We start from the raw sequence: 27193 nt of genomic DNA on the forward strand, positions 1-27193 counted from the left end.
TTCCACAGAACAGAAATACAAAGGGCTTGATTCATTACGGAGTCGGCGGTGACTTTAGGTTTGATTTTCATTCATTTTTCAAAGCAGTCACCTACGGATGGATGGCCCAAGGGAAAAATTTCCAAAGCATTCATTCTATCATTAGCAGCTCCTTTTTAACTCCATGTGCCTGCGAGCCAGGCAGGAGAACCTATCAAGGGTGGCCATACAGCAGGCTGTTTTCTCTGCTGAAATGCCCTGTGGCTATTTCAGGGCTTCAGGAAAACAGTCCAGCTTTCCGAGCCTGCTGGTTTCAGGGTTGGTTTGTTGGTTTTTTAACATGAACCATAACTCTAACCCACGAGCTGTGTTTTGCCAACTCATCCACAACAAATTCTTTCTGCATGACAGTTCTATCAAGACCACACTGGAAAAGCTACAAATATTAAGATAAATATTCTTGAGACATCACCTGAGTAGGTGGTTCCAGAAGGGGCCTCTCTGGTTTATCATTGCCTTTTGACACACATGTGTAATTCTGAATTAAGGAACTGAGCTGGAGTTCATAGGTGCAAGATGAATTAGCAAGATAGGCAGGGCCTAGCATTTGCCCTGCATTTCAGTATGTAACCCTCCGCCCAGAAGTCAGCAGCAGTTCACCAGTGAAGAAGCTGGAAGCGTGCTGATAAGATTGCTTACTTTCCCAAGGACCAGCCCAGCCTAAATGTAATCAGCAAGCCGAGGAGGTAGGCGAGAGCCTCTATTTTCAGGGACGAGGCACGGAGACCCAGGTACCAGGAAGAGCACATCAGAGAGAGCCAGTAACAGAGGTCCACAGTTTTATTAATCAAATTGGTAGGAGGCTGAGTGAAAAGATGGATCCGGCGATGTTGTCAACTAATTAAATATATATTCCTAGAAGTACCGTTTTTCAGTACTCATGGGAAGGCAGCTGCTGAAACAGAGGAAAGAAACCATTTCTTCCATTCCGGCATCACATGTATAAACTCAGTACCACTGGTACAATCCACTAAGTGTCTTGTCCTCCCACCAGCCACATGCTGGAACCTAACCCCCAAGGTGATGATGGGGTTTGCAGGCGGGGCCTTTGGGAGCTGATGAGGTCACGAAGGTGGAGCTCTCATGAATGGATGAGTGCCCTTGTAAGAGAGACTCCCAAGAACTGTCTTGTCCCTCTTGTTGTGTGGGGACCAAGCAAGAAGACAGCCATCGATGAATCAGCACTGGGCTCTCACCAGATACTGTATCTGCTGGCACATTCGTCTTACCTCCCAGCCTCCAGAACTGTGAGAAATTTCTGTTGTTTATAGGCCACCCCGTTTATGGTATTCTGTTACAGCAGCTCCAACTGACTAACATTTCTGAGGACTATAATAAAGCCAATTTTACATTAGATAGAAGAAAAATGGGAGGGGAACTTTACCCACGTTATTTGGAAGCCAACCATCCATGAAGAGTACATCTGCTATTGTCCTTCTGCAGAGAGCTAAATGTTGCCATAGGGAGGGATTCAGGAAGAGAGGGATGCCCCGATTTAGCAGGTAGGAGAAAGAGGAACCAGCAAAGAAAATTTAACATTAGAAAAAGTTAATTACATCTAGTCCTTCACATCCTGTCCATGGCACGAGGAGAGCAAATCTGGGAACACTCAAACGACAAGCACCATGGATGCAATGAACTCCAAGATCAAGAGTAGCCAGTGCTGTGGTTGATCATGGAGAGTTGCTCTCTTGGTTCGGTCTGTAGAAACAGGACTGGGCTCGGGCCCAAAAGACTAAGCAACTGCCGAAAGTTACAAGAAAAGGAGAGTTCTAGCTTTGAGAGGGAATGGACATTCTAAAGTAAAAATATTCAACAGCATAACTGTTTGTCTTGGAAAGAAATGAGCTGCCACCTCCAACAGGGTTTAAATATAAATGGGATAATTGAGAAGATGCCAGCTTCGGGGAGAAGGTTGCTTTTCCTGCCTCATGGGGCTTTCTTCTCCCCACATCCCACCCGTTAGTGCTTCTCCTGCTTTACCTTCTAGTCCTTTTCTTACTTCCTGGGTAGGCCCATGGTTAGATCTTTTTAAAAAGAAAATTAACAGTTCTACAACACGAGGCAGGATGTTCTGTATCTAGAGAAGCCCTCAGGTGCCATCAAATACTGAGATACTGTGATCCAGAGGGGAAATGGAAAACCCCTTGAAACAACAAGGTACAAGTAACTTAGAAGGAATAAAACAGACCTAGAAATTAAAGACCGGCATGTGTGGATTTCTAGGTACATGGCCACAAATTACATGCACAATACAATTTACAGGTAGCCTAAGTGATCTGTATCTTGCATAAAGATTTATTTTACATAAAGATGTATCTGGCTTCCTACCACCACCGTTACAAGCTGTCCATCCAGGGAGAACACAGTGCTGGTTCTTCACCCAGCTTCCAGGACCCGAATCTTTCCACACCTTCTTCCACACACAATCTCCCCTCCCCCAAATAAAACAATGTTACCATCACTATTTAAAGGATCCCTGGAGAAGTTTGCCACTTTATGGGGAAAAAAGAAAGAAAGAAAGAAAAAGAAAATTCTACAACAGGTTAAGTTCATTTAAATTCTCCAAGTGACAGAACTGAAAACACACATGAGACCTCTGAACAAAAAGTCTAAAGATTAGTATGATTAGTCACAGAAGGAGGGAAGGATGGGGAGACCCACAGTTTGGGATCTGGCATAAACTGGATCCAATTTTGGCCCAGAGGGAAAGGAAAGGAAACTATCAAATGAATTGTTTTTATGAAAAGAATAAATGTCTTCTCTTTCCCAATTGCAGAATAATGTAGCGCGATTAATCCTAGTCATTTTTACCAACACCAAAAAACCGCTCTCAGTTTCTAGTTTGAATGAACTAGCTCCTCAAGGCACTGCACACCACGTCAAGCACTTTGGGTGCTCATAAACACCATTACTGCATCTAATGGGATATCCTGCAATTCTCTATCTCATGTCACACTGAACCCAAGTTATGTGCCCTGCATCCAACATAACGTTACCAGCTTCCTAATAAGCAGTTTGGAAAACTGTAGGGAACTGCTAAGCTGAATATATGCAGAGGCTCAGCAATTCCATAAACATGCAACAGAAACTCACCCGAAGACATGGGACAACCCCAAGTTAGAAACAGTCCAAATGTCCGTTATCAGTAGAATGAAATCAATTCCAGCAATGAGGATGCAGACATTGTTGCCACAGTAACACCACGCATGAAGGACTCAAACATAATGCTGAGTCAAGGAACTCACAAGGACGGATATATATTTGATTCCATTGATCATGAACTCATTTGTTGTCCTCATCTCTGGTATTAAAAATCAGGACAGTAGCTACGGGGCGCCTGGGTGGCTCAGTTGGTTAAGCGACTGCCTTCGGCTCAGGTCATGGTCCCAGGGTCCTGGGATCGAGCCCTGCACCGGGCTCCCTGCTTGGCGGGAAGCCTGCTTCTCCCTCTCCCACTCCCCCCTGCTTGTGTTCCCTCTCCAGCTGTCTTTCTCTCTGTCAAATAAATAAAAAAAAAACTTAAAAAAAAAAATCAGGACAGTAGCGATCCTCAGAGAGAAGTAACAGCTGGTGGGGGTGGGGGGTCACCTTTGGGGGTTGAGAAACTTCTATTACTTGATCTGGCTGGTGGACACCACAGTGTATTCATTTCATGTATTCGTATGTATCCATTCATATTCATTGCGATTTGGGCACGTTTCTGTAGAAGTATCCTATAAAAATGTTTTTTAAAAGTTACTGTCATAACTTGATAGAAATCATTTATTTACTTTCATGACTGACCTAACTCTATGCTCCTAAACCTGACAAACACCCAAGTGCTAGATGACTGATTACTCCTCGAGCCAGGTTTCGACATGAATGTGGACAGTTTCGACAGCACTCTGCCCCCACAAACTGCCTGCGCGAGGCGCATATGGATGCCCACAGGCCTGCTGCCTCCGCCTGCATGTTCCCCTGAAGTAGACAGCTTTGCCTTGCTGCCCCCCCTTCCTTCCCTCTAGTGTTGGGTCTGATGGCGAGGAAGAAAGCCTAAGCAGCTCATGCTCTGTGGATCTCTGCCAGGATCACTCCTAGGCAGGGGGCGGGGGGAGGGGGTGGGGGTGCGGGCAAGAAATGGGCAGGGAAGGAAACGCTCATCCTGTGCCATGTTACAGAAAACCTACCTCCTGGTAAGAGGCGCTCTGAAAAGAACCAGCCTCCAGTACTGACCTTCTAAAGTATAAGCTTCTTGGCAAGCAAAAATAAAAATCATGCACTTCAAGGATTTCTAGTACAAAACGAAACCCCATAACACATGAGGCTTAAGGCAGTAGGTTCATTATTCCAGAATAATTTCCAACTGTGTAGCGAGCAATCATTCATTTTTTATTTTCACACAACTTCCCTACAAGCTGTTGACCCATCACGCTGGGAAATCTTCATGATTTCCCAAAGGTTCACAACAAAGGATCCCGAATTGCTTTCACTGGTATCTGCTTCATATTCTCTATCTAATTTGGCTAAGAAATTTCAATTGCCTTGGTAATGTCTCAAAAAAAAAAAAAAAAAAAAAGTGTGTCAAGCATCGCCAATACACAGAGTCCTGCAGTGTCCTCCCCAAGAGTGAGGAAGGCAGCCAAGAGTCCTGGGGGCCTGGCCTGGAGGTCAGCAAGTCCTCACCGGATGGCAAAAGGCAGAAACATGGCGCCCTGAGGCCCCTCAGGATGGGACTCGAGCTCCTCACGGCCCAGCGCTTTTGGGGGTCTTCAGTGGTCCAAAGGGCAAAAAGAAAGGAGTTTGGGAAGGGTTGGCCGTGAAGGTATGGGCTGTGGTAGATGCTCAGAAACACATGCCGGGGGGCGCCTGGGTGGCTCAGTCGTTAGGCGTCTGCCTTCAGCTCAGGTCATGATCCCAGGGTCCTGGGATCGAGCCCCGCATCGGGCTCCCTGCTCCGTGGGAGGCCTGCTTCTCCCTCTCCCGCTCCCCCCGCTTGTGTTCCCTCTCTCTCTGTCAAATAAATAAAATCTTAAAAAAAAAAAAAAAAAAAAGACCTGTCTGATTTAAATTGTGGGTTTAAAAAAAAAAAAAAAAAGAAACACATGCCGGCTTTGGCCAACACATTTTTGACCACAGAAAATAGACCAGTAAGGGCTTCATAGGTTTTTCTGATGATGGTAAAAAATTTTTTTTCCTTTTGAAGACATTAAAAAAAGAGCTCTGTATAGGCAACATATCAAAAAGCAGACTCTTTCCAGAAAATGTCAAATCATTCCATCAAGCTATTCAGACTTGATAAATAAGTTGTGAATTTCAGTTTGGTAACAATTTGTAGACAGTTATAAATCAATGTGAAAACTCTGAACACCAAGATGACCCGCTACAAAATAAATCTTTATAAGGAGCAGCAGGAACTGTACTCTCCTTGTCCCTATTGCTAAAATACACAAGCTGGATTAGATGTGGCAAGATTTCCTCATGAAAGTGGGATTTCCTTCGTGAAAGACTGTTGAGGAAGTATGGGAGCAACTTGGCTTTTTTTTTCTTCTTCCCAAGCTACAAATTAAAACAAAGAAAACCAAGAACCATCTGGAGTTGAGAAAACATCTTCAAAACCGGCGCTCTACAAAAATTCAAATTTATAAATGAAATAAGATGAGGGGTTGTTTTAACCCTGAAATCACAGACCTTAAGAGCAAATTTTCCCACTACATTGACTGTATTCATCAAGTCACACAACTGATTTATGTACAACTCTTTAGACACAGTTGTGTGATGTAGATCAGAATGTATATTAGTTATAAAAACAAAGAGGACTAAATTCTATTCTAGCTCTTGAGTATTTAATTGCTCTGAAGTTACGTTCCTTAAAAGCTGTGGGGGGAAAAAAACTGTTGACAGTCAATCAGAATCCAAATATTCTTTAAAATATTCTAGAAAAGGAGGGACTTTTTTGTTCCCTCTGAAGACTGAATAAACTTAACTGCCAATAGTAAGAATTTAAGTTTTTTTTGTTGTTGTTCTAAGTAGCAAAATAAACTAGTCTTAATTTTTTTATTTGAAGACCTGGTTTTCTAGTTTCCTTGAGAAGTAAAAAATTAATAACCAAAGATGTGCCAGTTAGAAAAACTTTTAAAAAAAATGGCCTTTAAAATGGAGCAATCCAGAAAGAAGAGATAAACATGTAAATCAAAACAAGTAAATAATATTTTCATGGGTTAGGAAGAGGCTAGAAAATATTTAATAGGCATAAATTCAATGTATTTATTGTTGATATAATAATAATGGAAGTCTCAAATGGGAGGAAAAAAAAAAAAGCCTTTCTTAAATAACCACATCTTCAAAGCCAGCAGCAGACTCAGCAAGATAAAGAAAAATTCATTATGAACCAATAAATTTCTCATTATAGAGACCATTTGGACCATTTTAAATAAAATCTAGTAGCCTTTTTCATTCCACTACCTGGCCATACAGGCTTAAACATACTAATGAGAATTGCAATAACAAACCTAAAACCTTTTATGATGTAGGCAGATGACCGCTCCCAAACGCCAACCCCAAATCAACCCCTTCTCGAGGTGCTAAAGGAATACACACTGATCATCTTGTTGCTTATAAGTGACACATGCTTTCTTTCACCACAGATTACCACAAATGAAATAAACCTACCCATTTCTGGCATGCAGTTCTATGCTAACATTGACGTGTGCGTGTTACGTGTGATGTGTAGGAGTGTGTTTTCACTCGGTTGGGGATGACTGCCTCTTGGGCAAGACGGCCACTATGATAAATAAAATTTTTAAATTGCCAATTCCGGAGTACTAGAAATTCCTCAGTTGAGCTAGGATGCTTTAGAAACTGAGGGCAGGGAAAGTTGTCCGCCTGGATCGTACAGCTACTAAGCGCACATCTAAGGAAGTGCGGGTGTCCGCCTCCAAAGCGTTGGCTGGGTAGGTGGAGAAGTCTCATTCCCTCCGGAAAAGAATTACATCAGACATTCTTCTAGCCCATAAGACTTCCAAAGAGTAATGCTTAAACAAGCTATGGTTTTCTTTTAATAACCATGAAGTGAAAATCTGAAGGTTATTTGAGGCAAAGAAAGTTCCTTAACTGATTTCTTAGGAGGGCCAACGATTACTCATGGCTAATTTTTCTAGTCTTCTACCTCCACCTTCCGCATGAACATACCTCTTTCCCACCAAAGAATCATGATATCTTCCCCTGGAATTTCCTCTGGGTACCGCGGCTCTAGCCATACCTCGAAGAGCCCAACTGTCGTCACCTAAAGAGCACGACCACGAAAACCTTGGGTGAATCAGGTGGTGCCTTCTGGTGTTGCCCTAAGGCTGCTTCCCATTCTCAGGACCTTTTTTCAGACCCAATCATTTTTAAGTCTTAAGTTTAACATACAACTTAGGTTAATGCTCTGACATGTAACTCAGATTTGCTTTCATCGTCTGCACTCACGAGTTTTAAGAAGTTAACCCCCGGGCCAAGGGCTGACAGGAGTGTGCATCTTGAGGACTCTAGAAAGAAACAGGATCTTGAGCTTCAAGACACAGGGGAAGCAAGCCAACAGGGGTGAAAGAGGAGGAAGAGGGGGAGGAGGAGTGGGAGGAGTGAGAGGAGTAGGGGGAGGAGGAGGTCTTTGCTTTTTTTCAGTGAATACAGGTTATCCAGATATCAAAAATAAAGACCAGGCCTGGATTTATATTAGAAATATTCTAGCCTATTTTGCCCTTGAGTGCATTATGCTAAATAAAATAAGCCAGGCAAAGAAAGACAAAAACTACATGGTATCACTTACACATGGAATCTCTTTTAAAAGTCAGACTCCTAGAAACAGAGTAGGAAAGTGGTTCTCAGGGGCAGGAGCTGGGGTGGTGGATATGGAGAGGTTGGTAAAAGGGTATAAGCTTTCAGTTAGAAGATAAATAAGGTCTGAGGATCTCATGTATATTACAGTGACTACAGCTAACACTGCCGTTGTGTAAAACTGAAATTTGCGAAGGGAGTAGAAATTAAATATTCTCATACACACAGAGATAAATATGTGAGGCAATTAATGTATTAACTATATAGGGAGGATTCTTTCGTACTGTATATATACACCAAATCACCACAACGGACACTTTCAAAATCTTACAACCTATTTATATGCCGATTATACCCCAATTAAGCTGAAATTTTAAAAAATATCCTAGAAACGTGGGCTATATAACAAGTTATCTGAGAAAAATAAATAATTTGATTCTGTCAAATTTTATTTGAGAGGTTTTATCTTTAATTGCTCTACTGTGGGTTGATACATAAATTTATGGGGGGAAAGTAGAGAACTAAGTGATGACTGTAAACTCATTTCTGATCTTCCAGAACAGATTGTATTTCTGTCTCCCACATATTTTACTGATCGTTTAAAAACTGAACTCCAAAGGGTGTGATATGCATACATCTGAAGACATGCATATTTTATGTATTACGCAACTGCTTAAATGAAACACACAATTCCAGAGACAAAAGCCAAAGGTGGAAGGCAAGCAAAGGCACCCCCGTTCCCTGCCACCTGAGGTGGGAGGGGACAGGGAGCTCTAAAGGAGCATGGCAGACTTCCAGCCTCCAGAACTTGTATTTTTAAACCATCCAGTGGATAGAAACACAACAATCACCTTTATAGCCAAAAGGGGCCTTAGAATTTAAGGGAGGGGAATTTTGTCTCAAGAACAAATTTTCGTTTCCAAGTACATGTATGGAGTGGATGCATCCAGTTGTAAGCAATGACGCAGACCATTCAAAACGAGGTTTTGTTTTTAAATCTCTCTTGCTCTCTGGTAGAAAATTTCCTTTATGCTTAGCTTTGGCCACAAGAGGAGTGCCCCTTTCCAGAGGCGATGGTGGCATGAGGGAGTGGGAAGCAGAAGCAGAAAGAAGCTTCCCTTCACTGGATGAGGCCGTGGGGCTCCTACCTGCTGAGAAGCGAGTGGCTGGTTTTCTGCACATACCCACAGAGTTCCAGCTGCAAGGGCTCTCATGTTGGGGGTATTTTTAGAAGCAGCCCTACAGGTTTTCCTTCCTAGGTTTACCGATCTAGCAAGAACATGGAACAAACAGGATAGAAAGAACACTTCTATTTGCTTTTCCACCTGGTTACTTCTTTTTTTTTTTTTTTTAAAGATTTTATTTATTTATTTGAGAGAGAGAGAGAGAGAATGAGAGACAGAGAGCATTAGAGGGAGGAGGGTCAGAGGGAGAAGCAGACTCCCTGCCGAGCAGGGAGCCCGATGTGGGACTCGATCCCGGGACTCCAGGATCATGACCTGAGCCGAAGGCAGTCGCTTAACCAACTGAGCCACCCAGGCACCCTCCATCTGGTTACTTCTGAGCTGGAGTGGAGTCTTGACAATGAACCTCCCAATCGCACATGTTCAAATGTCAGGCCTAATTTTATCTCTGCCTACATCACATCTGTGGCCACCCAAATGCCACCTGAGGGGACAAGACCCATGTCACCTCCATCTCCCAATAATGTAATCATTGGGTAAAATCAGAAACACGCTTCAGTCGTGGTCTTTGGGAATCGGCTGGTTTATTACTGAAATCTTAGCTGTGCCGACGGATGGCTTTTGGCACTGAAACAGTCACTCAAAGGGGCTTGCACGGGAAAAGCATCAAGGATGAGGCACATCTGGCTTGGGGGGCCCCCAAAAAGCAAGAGAAGTGCAATTGGGCAAACGTGGGGCTGCTCCCGGCTGGCTGCACCCTCCGAGGTGATGATCTCGTGTGTGGGGGAAAGGGGGGCTCCGGTCCCGTGTCGAGAGCGGGGCATAGCCCCAGGGGCTTCGGGGGGGTCAGCTACAGCTGCTAGAGGGCAGGGTCTGCCACATGTGAACTGTGCGACCTTGGGCAAGTTCTTCAACCCCTCTGCGCCTTCAGTTCTCACGGTACAGCTGGAGAGAACAGAAGCGCTGACACAGCAGGATCCGCGGGAAGATTAAACAGGGGCTCACAGCAACGAGCTACGGTTAGGTGTAGTTGCTCATCAAGGGTGTCGTGACTGTCCTTTTAGAAAGTCCATCTGCTTCCGCAGCAGTATGACAGCCAGAGGCCAGGTAGAAGAGGCTGTGGGGGCGCCTGAGAGCTGGTCCAGCCAAGGGGAAAGGCTTTTCTTCCAGGCAGGAATCCAAAGTGCCAGAATGAAACCATGGCAAAGCCTTGTCCTGCAAACTAGATGCATCCCCCCCAAAAAAAGATCCAGGGGTGGCCTCTAGGCCCCCAGACACAGAAATACCAAGCTCACCCCCAGAACACTGCACAATCCCACAGGTGAGACCGGATGGATGGAGCAGAGCAGATTCCGATTCTCTCGCGTTGCTCCAGGAGCAGTAGAGATGGTGGCCGGGGCTGCATGTGGCCCACGGGCCCCTTGCTGGGCTCTGGGTTCCAAGCAGGTGATGTGGGGCCGCAGCCTCTGTCTGCCCCCAGAGTTCGCTTTGCCACAATTCATCCACCCAGACTGGACCTTTCTTCTGATTCACACGGGGTGCCAGACAGCCTCGCCTTCCCGAGGCAAGGATGGACACATACACTTAATGGGGGAACAGACTCCGGCCACACACACTGGCCCAAAGAAGAATTTAATCACAGCTGGCGAGTCGGTGTCATCCGACTGAAATGGTCTCCCGTCCCAGCCACCCCTACGCGCCCCAGGCCCTTGCATAAGACAGCACTTATTTTTATCGTTGGAAAGGGCTGGCACGCATCCGATCTGTAGGAGGAAGAGGCCTGAATTTGCAAAGCAGATGAAATGTTTAAGATTATTAATGACAATTAGATGCTGAAAAATCCAAAGTCCTAAGAGTGATTTTATTTGAGGATAATCATTATGACTCAGACTTGAAACTGAAGTCAGCTTGACGTTTCCTACTCCCCGACTGCTCGTCTGCTGAATCGGAACTCAGAAAACCGTAAGTGAATTCATTCTGCTAATTTGCAGTGACACAGACATTAAGAAGAACATTTCTATCCCTGCTTCTCCGCCACATCGTGAAACAAAAGAAGGAAAAGAGAGCAGGTGGGTCTTACTGAGTGCTTGCACCGACGCCAGTGTTCATCTTGGTCTCCCACCCGCAGAAGGATTCTTCTAGAACATGCATCTTTTGATTCAAGGCCACATTCACATATTTATCCCCTCGACTCCTTCTAGAGTGGAGAAGGATTGGGCAGAGGCGAGAATCTTGAGTTGTATGCTAATAGAATGTATTTGCCGCAAACATCTCATCGTTAATTTGCAATCAGTTGTTATTGTGCAACCATCTGAAGCGGTCCACCGGGGGCGCGAGAAAGAGCCCCATCTGCTGCTCTGCCCTCAGGGCCGGCTCTCCATATCCCTTCCCATCACCCTGGTCTTCTTCCAGACTTCCCGCTCCCAACTCGGGAAACCATCTCTGTCTCCAGAGTCCCCAGGAAAATAAAGTTTCTCTCAACAACACATAAAAACAATATGTGAAGCTGGTCTGTTGCTCTCTCTTCCCTAATCTGATCACGTTCCTACCAGAGATGGCCCGGCTGGCCCAGGAAATGCCAACCTCTATTTGAGATTTCATTAAAGTAAACCCTGCTGTCACATCAAACCACATAGGATTCCAAGCACAGACTTTTTTTCCCACCCCATTTTGTTTGAGCGGTCTTGAAATTATAAAACTGACAATACTTTGGAGAGCATAATACCATTCAGCCAGCACTGTTCCTTACATTATTTGATTCATAAGTTAATGTGAATCGAAAAAAAAACAACAACCCTGGCATTTATTGAGCACCTACTGAATGCTGCAGATTGCACTAGGTACATAATATATATCCCCTTATTTAATTTTTTTTTTAAAGATTTTATTTATTTATTTTGACAGAGAGAGACACAGCGAGAGAGGGAACACAAGCAGGGGGAGTGGGAGAGGGAGAAGCAGGCTTCCCGCGGAGCAGGGAGCCCGATGCGGGGCTCGATCCCAGGACCCTGGGATCATGACCTGAGCCGAAGGCAGACGCTTAACGACTGAGCCACCCAGGCGCCCCTCCCTTATTTAATTCTAATAGGACCCTGAGAGGTAGGAATTAATTTCGGAAAATTTTAATTATTATGAGGTCATGTCAGAAGTATTAGAATAAATCACTTACTTGGAAATGTATTTAAACATTAAATAAAGTAATACATTTGGTGCCCGGTAGAGCACCAGGTTTATAGTAGGCTCTTGGGAAAACATCCATCCTTCTACTTTCTTAGCAAGGAGAAACAGGACTTGAACCCAAGTGCCTCCAAATCACACACCGCAGGCAAGAGCTAGGGCTCAGCTCATGTTTACTTGGGTCTACTTGGCCCGACCTGGTTCCAGGCATGCATGCATGTCTTTCTCACCAACACAGGATCTTATACCCAGGTTAGTCCATGGGACACATAAGGACATGGTGGCTTGGGGAGGCTTGGTAACTTGCCCAAGGTCTCGGGGCCAATAGGTGAAGGAGTAGCCAGGATGTGACCCTCCTCCCCCCACCTCCCACCCCGAGCAATCCTAAATCCAGTCTTTGTTTAGACTATATTGACTTTCTTTTTTTAAAGATTTTATTTATTTATTTGAGAGAGACACAGCGAGAGAGGGAACACAAGCAGGGGTAGTGGGAGAGGGAGAAGCAGGCTTCCCGCTGAGCAGGGAGCCTGATGTGAGGCTCAATCCCACGACCCTGGGATCATGACCTGAGCTGAAGGCAGACGCTTAACAACTGAGCCATCCAGGCGCCCCATAGACTATGTTGACTTTCAGGGTAGTTCTTCTCAAGAGCACTCTTTTCTACAAGTGAAATATTACAGAACCTTTGGTGGGGGAGGGGGCAGGCAAAGTCCAAGCAGAGAGAAGAGACAGGAATCTGTTCCATGCTTCTCCCCCTGCTTCTGGTGGCAGCTGGCAACCCGTGGTGCTCCCCAGCCTGTAGATGCATCATTCTGATCTCTGCCCTGTGTCTCCTCCCTGTGTCTCTCCTCCTCTTATCTGGACACTGGTCATACTGGATCAAGGACCCACCCTCCTCCTATGCAACCTCCTCCGAACCTACTTTTTAATTACATCTGCAAGGCTCCCTCTTCCAAATAGAGTCACATTCACAGGTACCAGGGGGCAAGGAGCACAAGACGTCTTCTGGTGGGGAGCACAATTCAACCCCTAACACCTTGTCTTCCTGAGAAGCCTGGGAAAATCTTGCCCATTCCTCCTCCTGAGCCCTTTATCCAAATTACGCTCATGATGAAGTCAGTGACAACAGTGTAAATATGTCAAGTGAGCTGGCGACACCGGCTGAGAAAGAAGGCAGAGAGCTCTGTGCAGGTCGAACCAGAGTTAACACAAGAATGAAGGTCAAGAGCACTCAGCTCTGTTCTGTGTCAAAATCTACTCTTGCTCTTATGCAAGAGAAGCCCGTTTTGTTTTTTAAATTGTCCCCGTCTTCTAAAGCCTACTTGGGGAAAAAAACAACAACCACCACCACCACCCTGCTGCAGCTGGGTGTACTAATTATTCCAGCATTATGTTAACCTCTTTTCAAATGAAAAGCAGCATTCCAAAATTTCTTCACGCATCATCAAAACTAGAACTAAAATGCTACAGGAAATCTACTTTTCTCGATCTCTAAGGTTGACAATTTGGAGAGCAAATGTGAACCTTGCCAACATAGCAAAGACCATCTTAAAAACGGTGCTTAAGGGGCACCTGGGTGGCTCAGTGGGTTGAGTGTCCAACTCTTGATTCCGGCTAAGGTCATGATCTCAGGGTCAGGTCAGATCAAGCCTCCGCATCAGGCTCTACACTCAGTGGGGAGTCTGCTTGGGATTCTCCCTCTCCCTCTGCCCCCGCCTAACACAAGTGCTCTCTCAAAAAAAATCTTAGGAAAAAAAACAAAAAACAGTGCTTCATTTTCAAGCAAGACAAAGCCGTAATTATGGCAGGCCAGTCCTGTTCATCGAAGTTTATTTTTTGAAGTACAAGTTCTCTCTGGTTGAGAGGTACATTCAAAGGCTCTTAAAAGTTCTCTAGAAAGAAAAGATTTTTAAAGTAGAAAAAGGGTCACCTAACCAAAACACTGAGAATGCATTTAAAAAAGCCACTTGACCAACACAACACCCGATCTGCTGTCAAGTTTCCTCGCTCTCAGCTGGCAGGAAAAGGTTGAGAGAGCCTGTCATGTAACTAACAGAGGCTACATATTTTAAAAGCTGAAATTCACTACCTGAACAGGAAGCAAACAGGGTGGGCGTGGGGGTTTCGGATCTGCTGGTCCTTTGGCAATCCGGTTCCTTTTGGAGAACACCTGGGATGAAACCCACCAGCCACTCCCGCGCTGTAACCTTGATTCGGCATTGACCTTCTTGGGCTTCAGTTTCCGGGTCTGTAAAGTGAGGATGACACAGCCTCCCCTTGCCGATTTGTCGTGGGGCACGAAGCCCACAGCAGAAGTTCGATGAAGGGCGGTGGTGTTGCCGATCTGCATTAATGCTTGTGTTGCTGTTACCCTAAGGTGGTTGATATTAGGTGGGGGAGGGGGCAGGCCGGTCTGCTGCTGAGCTCCCGGACTGCCCGCCCCCTCACAAATGAAAAACCCATTTCGCACTCCGACAACCCTGACAATGTCTGGGAGAGCCATCCCCGGCCCTTTTGGGTCTCCTTCACAGGTCATTAGGGAAGAGGGAGGGATGGGCTGACCTGAGTCCCCAAGGATGACTTGGACTCCCTTTGCCAGGGGGTGCGGAGCAAAAACCGCATAAACTGAGATTCTTCTCGGGTGCCTGGGTGGCTCAGTCGGTTAAGCGACTGCCTTCGGCTCAGGTCATGATCCTGGAGTCCCAGGATCGAGTCCCGCATCAGGCTCCCTGCTCGGCGGGGAGTCTGCTTCTCCCTCTGACCCTCCTCCCTCTCATGCTCTCTCTCTGTCTCATTCTTTCTCTCTCAAATAAATAAAATCTTTAAGAAAAAAAAAAAACTGAGATTCTTCTCAAAAGGGAAATTTAAAACAGAATCTTAATGAACAGTTTGAGTGTCCTTAAAAAAATACTCAATTTCTTGGCAGATAAAGTTTCTGTTGGGAACAAATCTACATTGTGACCTGTCTCACCAGCTCTAGCTAAGCAGCTTGGTCTCATCACACGTTCCCTGTAGGTCAGGTTCCTTCCCAGCACCTAAAATGTGCAAAGTTTGCCTCCTGGTGACTGCCACAAGTCAGATTAGAACTTCCAGGATACAGAATCTATGCATTAGTAATTTTCTAAGTGTCATCAAAAAGAGTTTCAAATTCATCAACATAATGTGCTCTGACATACAGCTGTACGGAAGGAGGACAGTGTTGCTTCATCTTGAATGCCAAATTACTGATATTCAGATTTATTCTAGTTTACAGCTATAATCCTTAGGAGGAAGGGGTTTTGTTTTTGTTTTTGTTTTTAAGCTGTGGAATTTAGGAAATGCCACTAACTGGCGATCCCTGGGGGGCACAGAGGTTACCTGCCCCTTTGGAGTAAACCCAGTATCCCAGATCTAGGCCATCAATCTAGATGATGTGGAAATCAAGGCCCCAACAGAGGAAACCTGCGAATTGGGGTGGGGTGGGAGTGGGGCCAGCACGCTGTATTCTGGAGATAACATTCTCTATTTCTGTCCTCCAGCATAACTATCTTAAATTTAAGGCTACTACGGAAAAATATTTATTAAGTGAAACAAACAAAAAAAGATCATAAGGAGTGTATATAAAGAATGGTTTCTTTTTTTTTTTTTAAGATTTTATTTATTTACTTGAGAGAGAGAGAATGAGAGCACATGAGAGGGGGGAGGGTCAGAGGGAGAAGCAGATTCCCTGCCGAGCAGGGAGACCGATGCGGGACTCGATCCAGGGACTCCAGGATCATGACCTGAGCCGAAGGCAGTCGCTTAACCAACTGAGCCATCCAGGCACCCAAGAATGGTTTCATTTGCATAAAAACTATACGTAAATGGGTATAAATCCAGAAAGAGATCTGAAAGATAGTAATATACCAAGGTTTAAGGGGACTGTTTCTCAAGACTAGAATTATGGGTGATGAGTAGGTTTTCTCCTTGTTTGCTGACTCTATTCTCTAATTATGGGTGCAGTAAACAGGAATGACTTCATTAGAAGAGAAAAACAACACAAGTTTTCATCCAACTGTTTGGATTCAAGCTTGCCTGTTCTAGATATGGGGCTTCCCACACAGGCTATGTCCCCCATCGCTTCTCCTCTTGACAGTACTTACGTGGTGTCTTCTTTCTTTTAACTTTCCACAGTACCTGCCAAACACGGCATCCCCCCCCTTCCCTTCTTTACACTTCTGATTCTTGAAGCATTTGCCTTTTGCCTCCCTTCTTGTCATCCCTGACCCCTTGGCTTCCTATAGCTCCTCTCTAGTCCAGCTGTCCAAGAGAAACAGCATGAGCCACAAACGAAATTTAAATTTTCCTAATAGCAGTATTTTTTAAAAAGGGAAAACAAACCGATGAAGTTAATCTTAACATTTTATTTAATCCAATATACCCCAAATATTACTTTAACTATCATCAATATTTTAAAATGGAGTTATTTTACATTTGGGGGCTTCTGGGTACTAAGTCTCTGAAATCGAGGGTGTATTAGTTTTTAAAGATTTATTTATTAGAGAGAGAGAGCATGAGAGAGAGCATGAGTTAGGGGAGAGGGAGAAGCAGACTCCCCGCTGAGCAGGGAGGATGCAGGGCTCTGTCCCAGGACCCTAGGATCATGACCTGAGCTGAAGGCAGATGCTTAACCGACTGAGCAACCCAGCCACTCAGAACTGGCCACATTTCAAGTGCTCAGTAGCCACATGTGGACATGTGTCCATATTGGACAGTGGGGTTCTTCTAGCCTTTAAGTCTGTTTTCTCTTTATCTTCCACTCATGGCTCATCCAATATACCATCTAAGCAGGGACCAGATTTGTCAGTCCCTCCAAGTCATGGTTCTCAACTACCAGATCAACAAAGCACGTCTTTATATAACTTGGTCCTGTAGTCGCGACATGGCCCTAACAAGCACCATATGAGCAATGGTCTTGAAATCTCTATCTGATGACTAAGTATTTACCGAATACTCACTGTTATGATGAATGCAGATAGCACCGTTATTGTCCTCAAGGTCCTCACACCATCCTTTGGGAAAAGCCACGTGAACAAAGCCACTAGGATACATGACATGCAAGGAATGTACGTGTTAGGAAACCACAGGGGAAAACAGGTTATGATGAATTCTGTGGGTTTCAGAGTCTAGGAAACCTTCAGAGAGGAGTCCATCCAGGGAAAAGGAGAGGGCAGTCCAAGCTAGGAGAAGACCACACAAAGGCTGAGAAGCATGAACTCACAGAGTCTTCCCACAAAAAGACACACAGCGTGCAAAAACGGGAGGAGATCAGCAGGAAGTCGGACTAGTGTAAATGATCTTGTATGACCTGCTGAGTAATTTGAACTTTATCCTGTGAGCAATGAAAAATCACTGACAAGTGTTTTTACAAGAGCCTAGTATTATCAAATTTGGGGTCTATTCACTCTGGCAGAGGGCAGGGTAATTGAGTGGGGAGGGAGGGTAACAAAAACATAAGGGAGACAGGCCTCAGCATCTCCAGTTAGCTGCTCTAAAGAACTCAACAGAGCGCTCGGAGAGGAGACCGATGTGAGCACAAGGCCTTGGGTCTTGGTGCGGCCTTGAAGAAAAGAGGGTGCGGATGAACGGACATTGGCGTTAAATCCTTTGATGTGTGTCTGGTGGAAATCTCAGACAAGAGGCCTGCAGTGTTAGAACTAGAGTAAGGACAAAACCTCAGGGACACCCACACTGTTGGGCACCTAGGGTTGGAAGAGCCAATCAGGGAGGCAGATGAGGACGAGGCAGAGGTGGAAGGAAGGCTGGGAGATGCTGACGGACCTAGGGCAAGGGACATGTTTCGGGGGAAAGGACACTTTTCATGAGGAATTAGTTCTATAGATTCCTTCCATCCATAACATGATCCATATGAGGTATTCAAATTCAATCTCTAACAAGTTTTTGCCAAGTTCCCAAGCTAATCCAAAACTCAATTATTAGCCAAAACTATCTTTTGAGGGAAAAGATCAGTGTGTATAAGTTAAACCCTAAACCTCTGCCTTTTCCAGCTTTCTGATCTGAAACACATTTTATAAATGAAGAATTAACTGTAGAATAAAACCAGTGAAACGCAGGTTAGTCATCTGAGGGATGACTAGTCTGTCCTTTGTAAAGTCTAACTCTCTACATTAACCAGCCTTGTAGCCTCTCCAAGCTTCGTATTGTTCCTTCTTCTGGAACACGGGGACAAGGGAAGGGTCCCAAGGAACAGGAGTGACATAGTACGTGGCCCAAGCCCACTATTTAGTAAATGTTGGCTTCCTTCTCTTTTCCCATAACAGCGTTTGGTTTCATTCCCAAAGAGCGGTAGAGTATAAAAGGCAGCGCTTTTGGAGCAAGAAAGATCTGAGTTTGGATCGTTAGCCTTCCACTTTCTACCTGCACTCAAGCGAGTGACGAAAACACCTCCATTTTCTTCCCTGCCAAGTGGAACAGGTGAAGAAGCATCTAGCACATGGGACACCACCCAAGCTGGGGACCCTGTTCCTCCGCTTCCTCCTCCTTCCTAAGTTAGAGAACTGCAAGGGGTCAGGCAGTTTCCTCCTTCCCCACATTTCTGAGAGGAAGAGCCTTGCCCAGTTTGGTTAACCACCACCAGGCTCCTGACAACCCGATTCACTTGTCCGTTATCATGGTGGGTTTTGCTGTGATTAACCCGCTGCTAGATCTTGAGCCCACAGAGCTCTCCGTGAAGAACAGATGCGCACGGTGATCACGGACCAGTCACACCACTGCTCTCCCAGTCTCCGGGCCATGGGTCACCGCACGAGCGCTACTCTGTTCCCACAGACAGCTCAGCCTGCAGCCGCGTGGCCACCCTGTGTTCCAGAGATAAACCCACGTAACACTTCACGCACGTGACAAATGAAAGCAGCCAACAAAAACGAACGTGCAGCAAAGAAAAGGGACGAGGGGAAATGCAAATTGAAGGTAAATGGAGTCACAGAAGAGCCAAGCACGAATCTCAGCACTGCCCACGTTCGAGAAACTTCGGGATATGCAGCCAAAGAAAGTCAGTGAAGGTGAACTTATCGGCATAAATGCAGAAAATGGTCGTGAAGAAAGGATGAAGGCATCCTCGGGGAGGGGAGGCCGGCAAAGGCCTTCCCAGGAAAGGAACTCTCAGCCATAGGTCATGACACTGCAAATACAAAGGAGAAAATGTTGGAAACTGATCCAGACCTTAAGGAGGAGGCCAAGTGACCAAGGCAGAGAAAAGACACTCACTCTGTGTCATAAATTACATGACAAAGGCTGTTCAAACAGCTCCTGATGAGTTTTATATTTTTTATTATTTTCTAAAGATTTTATTTGAGAGAGAGAGAGCACGAATGGGGTGGGCAGGGAGAGGGAGAAGCAGACTCCCCATTGAGCAGGGAGCCCGATGCAGGGCTTGATCCCAGGACCCCGGGGTCATGACCCGAGCCAAAGGCAGCCCCATAACCGACTGAGCCACCCAGGCGCCCCAGTTTGTGATGAGTTTTAAAATTCGCCAATGTTTCTGATGTTTTAATTTATGGGGTACTACATAAACATTACTTTTACTATTTTCTCCATTTCTCTATGCATATGTCACTGACAGCATTTTTAATGTTTTGACAAAAAGGTTTTAAAGGTCAGGGGAACAATCGTCGTTTTTAAATTCCGGCCCTGCCTCGTTGTGCAACTTTGGAGTTATTCTACCTCGTGTAGCCCTAGTTTGCTCTTCTGTGAAATGAGGACAAAACCAACCTCTGTCCAGGCCACGGAAAAGGTCAGACACCATATGTTTACACGTTTAAAGCAACCGGCACCCTGCGTGGCACGTGATCAGTCCCCAGATGGTGGCCAAAAGCAGGATTACACTTTCCCCCTATAAAAACAAATAAGCCAACAATATTCGTGGAGAGAGAAAGGATTTTTTCCTAAGGGGAATAAAGACATTTAAACATTCTTACTTAGCAACTGCCTTCTTTTAATTACAAAGAACCATGAAATTCTACTTCTTTCTCTCGCTAAAAATATCACAGTCATGCCCCCAAGAGTTCATTACACAACATAAAGAATATTCCGGCCACGGAGAAGCAAGGTTTGAAGAAGCCAAATTAGAGAACGTTTCTTTGTGGCACATGTTTTATTTTTGAAGGTTACATGGAAAGATATGAAAACTACGTGCTAACTAGCAGACCGAAACACAAACCCGTTGACCTGCTATCTGTGAATTTATGGCCAGGCCAGTGGAGGTCATGACTTTTTTGTGCCTGGATGACAGGCAGGAAGGGGTGAACACCGAAAAGTAAATGCAGGCCTTCGACCTGCAAGGTGAAGGTCAGCATCACACACCATTGCTCAGGCGATCACTTTAGTTTGCAAAGATGATGCCATTTAAAATCACGATGCCCACAGGACGGAAAGCAGCTTGCACTACCCCGACCCACCACACAGGGCTGACTTCTTGGTTTCCAGGTCTGGGGCTCCCACCCTCCACCACCCTATAGGCTCCTCACCACCAGCCCTGAGCTGTCTCAAGGCAAGAACCGTGTTATCCTTCTGGACCCATCACCCAGCAAAGCATGTTTGTTGGCGGAATGAATGAATGAAAGCATGCCACAGAAGTTGCTTGAAAAGCTTTTCATCATCTATGACCTTTATTTTTTTAAAGATTTTATTTATTTATTTGACAGAGTGACAGCGAGAGAGGGAGCACAAGCAGGGGGAGTGGGAGAGGGAGAAGCAGGCCTCCCGTGGAGCAGGGAGCCCGATGCGGGGCTCCATCCCAGGACCCCGGGATCACGACCTGAGCCAAAGGCAGATGCTTAACGACTGAGCCACCCAGGCGCCCCTATCTATGACCTTTTAAAAGTAAGTATTCTGCCCACCTCGTCCTTAGATAAAAATCATAGTTCTAAGAAAAACTTCTGATGACTATGGGTAAAAATGAGAGGCTTCAGTTGGGCAGCCAGAAAGTCCTATTCCATTACCTGTAACGTCACTGGTTTCCATAATCAAGCCCAGGACAGTGAGAGAAACTTCTGGAAGTGGGGCTGGGCCCACTAGTGGTGCACCAAGATGAAGCTACTGGTGGGGGTTGGGGGGCGTACATTCTGTTTTCATCAGTCTTAAATCAACTCTCAGCAGCCTTGCTCACAATGATAGCATTTCCCAAAGTAAACATCGGACTGTGGTTAGGTATGGAGTTTTCTAAACACCAGGGGGAAACGAGACTCGTGGTTAAATTCAGACCACCACCATGGTCAAGTAATGAGTGCATTCTGATGAATGGAACTTTCTAATTAAAGAGGCATCCATTAACTTTGAGGTCTTTCAATCCACTAGTCAAATACAGTCCAGAGTCTGAATTTCCTAATCGTCTGCTATTCTTCATGTGTCTGTCCTCCAGCTCTTAACCTTTAAAATCCTTTCCAACCCGAGTCTATAGGATTTCACTCCTTTTACACATATAGAGGTTACTAACTTGGACAAAAGATTTTCTTGTGCACAAAAACGTATGTCCTGTCTTTAAAAAAAGACAAAAAACAAAAACCCTAGGAGTTCTTTTACATTAAGCATTTCAGAAGACGAAATGAAGATTATACAGGGTCTATTTACTGAAGTGGTGGGTCCAAGCTCAGAATAGGACTTCGCTTAAGAGCTCCAACTGTTAACGGCATCATTCAGACACATTTCCCTGAACCGCAGTTAACATCATGGGGACCAAGTCCATACCATAAAGTCTTTTTGTAGGTACTCCCCCAACAAGCCCCAAACAAAATCCAATCAGAGTAAAAATTTAACAGTTTCACTGAAGTGTAATTTACATTCTATAAAATTCAATCGTTGTATTCAATTCAGTGACCTTCAGGGAATTTGTTGGACTATGCAAATATCACCACAATCCAGCTGTAAAGCCTCTCTACCTTCCCTAATCATCCCCTCAAGCCAGTCCGCAGTTGACTCTGCTCCCCCTCGAAGCCCTAGACAACCATCCGCTTTCCACCCCTATAAACTCACTTCACAGGAATGGAAGCAACACCTCGTTGTTTGTATCTGGCTTCCCTCACTTAACATAATGGTTCTTGAGGTTCATACATGTTGAACATGTCCCATCAGGGTAAATGTCACTGATTTTTCAATGAAGAGCTAGCCTTTCCAATCAAGAGCCAGCTACCCAGAGAACCCATCCAAGGGAAATCAAAAATCCCACCCAAGCCAACTGGTCACCTCCAGGCGTGGAGCAGATGACTACCCAGCCACACCAAGGTCTGACACCTCTTCTCTCATTTACCAAAGACGGCTATTTCACTCACCTTGATTACAAGGCACCCTCAGCTTCGGGTCAGACTACTCCTGTCTCCACCCCATCCTGAGGGGTCAAAAAGAACCAGTTACTCAGCTCCCTTATTCTCTCTCAGCGAGAGAACTGTTCAATTTTCACCCTCATGAGATCTTCAAGTTCCTCCTTACTCTTCATCTTACCTTTTCTCTGTCTAGAGAACTCTATTACCGGGAAAAAAGAGATGGCGTTTGCCTGAGCCTGTCCATAAAGGATGATGGTTTGGCAAGCTAGACCTGCCTGCATTCAGGGAGAAGTAGTTCAGGGAAGGCAAAAATGACCATCTTTGGCCATTCGTGACTGCAGTGGTTAAAAAAAACAAAACAACTGTGTGTGGGGTGGGGGGAATGCAGCAAGAGCATTCCTGGGAGTGAAGGAATGAGCATGAGGTACAAATTAGTTCCTTAATAGAGGCAAAATGACAAGCAGACACTGGCACTCGGCCCTCACAGGATTGTAAAGAGGTGGGAGACATGCATTTCTGTAAGTGCACTAGCTTTGTTATTCCGGAGGCGTGATTACAGCTTTCCATCAAACACTAGGGTAATAGGGGACTTCGTGCCAGAATGTGGCAGCTGAACCCAAGGCATGGGAAGCTCCTTCTTGCCCTCCTGCTTCTCGGCTGGGGAGCTCAAGGTGGGTACAGAGAGGGTCTGTATATGGGGTCAAAATTAAGGTGTGTCTACGGTAAGTATTCCTTAAAAGAAACCGGCTTCCTTAGGGAAAACAATGTTTGTCTGTGCTCAACGGCTCCAGCCAGGCCGATGTGTGTTGTTGGTGAAATCTGGTCACCCAAATTAACGAGGTTGCTCTGGGCACCCTTCCCACCCAGGCCCCCCGGCTTTTGCTCAGAGCACAGTTTACAGTTTGTGCTTTTTAAAGAGGTCCAGGCCCTATGCCACCAAGTACATGGGCGCTTAAATAAACAATGAAGACATCTGCTCCCTAGGGCCAGTTAAGTATTCCTCTGTGTGTTTTCAACGTACCATCATTTCTTGGCTTGTCCCCCCCCAACCCCCGGCCCCGCCACCCTGCAAAAGCCCACCAAAAAGGTTTAAACAGTCACGTTACTTTATTTTGTTGTCATGCCTGCTCTTCAGTCATCAGCCCCTAGGAAGATTAAATGACATGCTATAGTCTAGAAAACTCTAAGCTTTCAACAGGAATCCAAGTCCCAGGAATGTCCTGGAAACTGGAAAAGTACACAAATGCCGAGTTTCTAAGTCACTGCCAGTAAAATTCTAAATAAAGAGAATAAAATGGGCCACACATCTTTAACGTGGCTCAGAAAACCGACACCTCCACGTCCGTGGTGACTTCAGGCTCCTCACACTGGCCCCCAGCCCCACACAACAGAGGCTCTGTTTCCTTGAACCAGGCCCTTCAGACTTGAACCAGGCCCATCACACTTACCCCACAAACCAGCTCCTGCAACTCTTCACCGAGAGAACTTTCAGGGGGTAAACGAGTGCTGAAGGGGTCACACAAACCAGAGAGAAAGAAAGTGCACCAAGAAGGCCAGGAGCCAGGTCACCACACCTCCTCCTGCTCCCTCCACATGGGAGCTTCTCAACGCTTCGGCACCACTGACATTGGGGGAAGGGGGGCAGATAATTCCTTGTTGCGGGGGCTGTCCCGTGTATGGCCAGTTGGTCAATAGCATCTCTGGCCCATACTTGTTGGATGCCTTTAGAAGACAACCCACACCATCTGCACACATTGTCAGATGCTCCCCAGGAGCAGAGCCCTGGTAGGCACCCACTACAGAATCATCGATTTCAGGATTGGGAAGACCTGGGAGATCATCTAGGCCAAGGCCCATCGTTTAGGACCTAACTCTCCAAGGTTACTGAACCCACTACTTATTGGCAACACAGAAACCAAAAGCAGTGGTACCTGAGCAGGCCAATATCTTTGGAGAAGTCTTTTTTCAAAGAATATTAAGAGCATCATACATATTTCAAAACCATTACTTGGTAAATAAAACAGTATTAGTAATGCTGTTTGGTCCTACTTTTTTTTTTTTCTTTTCCGGTAAGTACAGAGGGAACAGGGGAGAGGTGCCCCATCTGAACAAGTGGGAAAGTGGCTTTCCCCGCTACTGAGGTTGGCAGATCTGATAAAGCCAACAGGCAGGAAAGCAAAAATAGTTTACATTTACAGAATATATTTTGTATATATTTATAAAATTTCTATTTTATTGACTATAACATTTCCTCTGGAAATCAGCCAATTCAAAAAAGAATGTAATGCACACAAATCCTGGGTGCTCTACAAGGAGGGATCCCAAGCATCTGCCCATCTCCCTTCAAACAGCCATTCACAGAGGGACCTATAAAAATAAAATGTGGGGGGTGCCTGGATGGCTCAGTCGGTTAAGCATCTGCCTTCGGCTCAGGTCATGATCCCAGGGTCCTGGGATCGAGCCCTGCATCGGGCTCCCTGCTCCGAGGGAAGCCCGCTTTTCCCTCTCCCTCTGCCCGTCTCCCCTACTTATGCGTGCGTGCACTCGCTCTCTCTAATAGATAAAATCTTAAAAAAAAAAAATCGTAAGATGTGGTTCAGATGATTACTATCAAATCTGGAGAGATACAGGGTCCACGTGCCTAACAGTGGGCCAGGACCCTAAGGAAATGTTGCCAGTGATTGCCAAGTGACTTACAAGAAAACCTGAGCAGTAAGGTAGCAGGGGCCACGCTCTCCTTCCTCAGGCGCTTGCTACCTGAAAACCTGGTCTTGATTAAATATCTTAATGTGGATACAGCACTCTCAGGGCAAGGGTGTGGTCAAAATCTGAGTCTGGTGGGGTTTTGGTATACCGTGGGGACCTAGAAGGAATTTAGTCATAAATTCTTCAAAGATCATTCGGGGGTAAGGGTAACATTAGACACCATTCAAAGGTGACATCAGAACAAAAGAGCAGTTTTCAGCGTCCCTGGAGCATTTTAGTCCCAACTGATTAGCAGGGTAGACGAAACAGCGGATAACCTGGGAAGCAGGAAACAAGCAAAAATGCATCAACGAAGATCGGTTTACAGGTAGTAAAGAACTAGAATCAAACGCACGCATTATTAAAACAGCGATGATCAGCACACCTTTGCCTTTCTATGCTTCACAGCGACACCATTCCAAACAACTCTGTGTTACTAGTTTCTTAAATTCTCAAACAGAGTATTTCTTGCTAAGGCTATTCACAGAAAAGAAAAAAAACAAAGGAACGAGCTTCAAAACCTAGGATCTTTGTAGAGTTCTTAGAATTTGTGAATTCAGGTTTCCAAGTGGATTATTACAGTAAGGAGTTAAAACCTTACTGGAGTTTGGGAGGGCCCAAACCTTATCTCTCTGAATATTTTTCCTTCTTGAGCAGTTATGTAGTTTTCCAGGAGAAGAGCCACAAAGCCCAAAGCTTGGGAGGCTCTTGTAGAAGAGGCAAAGGAAGATCATTTGAATGTATGATGTCCACAGGCAGCCCTATTTTCATGCACTTCACCTGCTGGGATCCACCTTTCAAATGGAGCCGTCCAGAGCATGCTTTTATGTCTCTTGAATGGTAGGTAGCTAATTCTCAGCACAAGATAGGGTCGGTGTCAAGAGAAAAGGCTGCTTTACAAAAGCAAAGGTCAATATTAATAGGATATTGCAGGCACAGAAAAACATTTTATAACAATGATCAACTATGCATGGTAGAATTTCCTTTTTTTTTTTTTTTTTTACTTTCTCTGGGTTCAATTAAAAAAAAACAAACAGGGCGTCTGGGTGGCTCAGTCGGTTGAGCGACTGCCTTCGGCTCAGGTCATGATCCCAGGATCCTGGGATCGAGTTCCGCATCGGGCTCCCTGCTCTGCAGGGAGCCTGCTTCTCCCTCTCCCACTCCCCCTGCTCGTGTTCCCTCTCTCGCTGTGTCTCTCTCTGTCAAATAAATAAATAAAATCTTAAAAAAAAAAAACACACAGGAATAGGTATTACTTCCTTACTCAGAATTAAAATCAGCATTTTCCGAAGCTGTGAATTGTGGTGGCTGAAATGCCCAGGCCTGCTCACGGCACCCCCAACCAAACCCACGCTTTTCCATTCCATCCCTTCAGCCAGATGGCATCCGAGCAGGACGCCTCTGCGTTTGGCAACCCACTCTACTTACAATGTGCTAGTCTCATTGAGCACGAAGTCTGAAAACTCTGATAGAAGCACTCAGCTTAGTGTATGAGCCAAATCAGTTCCTGACGCCTGCTCACTATGTAGTTCCTTCAGATTTCAGTATCATAGCAAGAAACAGCATAGTCATTCACCAGCAGGTGGGACACCCCTCATCTGTAGCCCCACATTGTCACCCACTCTAAGGTGCTGTAACAGCAGAAAGCCCCCTTATTATGCTCCAAGCTCCTAGAAGGCAGGAGGATTAAAAAGTGACGAAGAAAAGACTCCGCGTCAAAGGTCAACAGCGTTGACTCAGATAAAAACAAGCAGTTTGCCATATTCCTGGGAATGGCTGGCAGAATTAACTCAAATAATTGAAAACCATGGGTAAGCCAGAAGGAATTAAGCTGATTGCTGCGTTCTAACAAGATCTTTCGTACAAGCCGACGCAAAAAGAAATACAAAGCATAGTTCCGTGAGAGGCTCTATTTACCACTTTAAGGAATTGTTTTTCTATGCTAGTCAGTTAAAT

The 27193-nt window shown here is 45.3% G+C and overlaps 1 protein-coding gene across 7 annotated transcripts in view; it reads right to left on the minus strand.

The window, feature by feature from the left end:
• The window catches only part of FARP1 (FERM, ARH/RhoGEF and pleckstrin domain protein 1), a 269503-nt gene that overhangs the window by 105454 nt on the left and 136856 nt on the right, over positions 1–27193 (minus strand). For 6 of the 7 annotated variants that reach the window (XM_064585936.1, XM_064585939.1, XM_064585938.1 and 3 more), the window contains exon 3: positions 14287–14445. The exons of the other annotated variant lie outside the window; for it this stretch is intronic. In XM_064585936.1, the coding sequence (XP_064442006.1) occupies positions 14287–14445 (159 nt within the window). The remainder of the gene's footprint in view (positions 1–14286; positions 14446–27193) is intronic. 7 annotated transcript variants of the gene reach the window in all.

This window comes from Mirounga angustirostris, unplaced genomic scaffold, assembly GCF_029215605.1.
Source record: "Mirounga angustirostris isolate CCGP_5_RB_7025 unplaced genomic scaffold, mMirAng1.0.hap1 SCAF_3, whole genome shotgun sequence".
NCBI lineage: Eukaryota > Metazoa > Chordata > Mammalia > Carnivora > Phocidae > Mirounga > Mirounga angustirostris.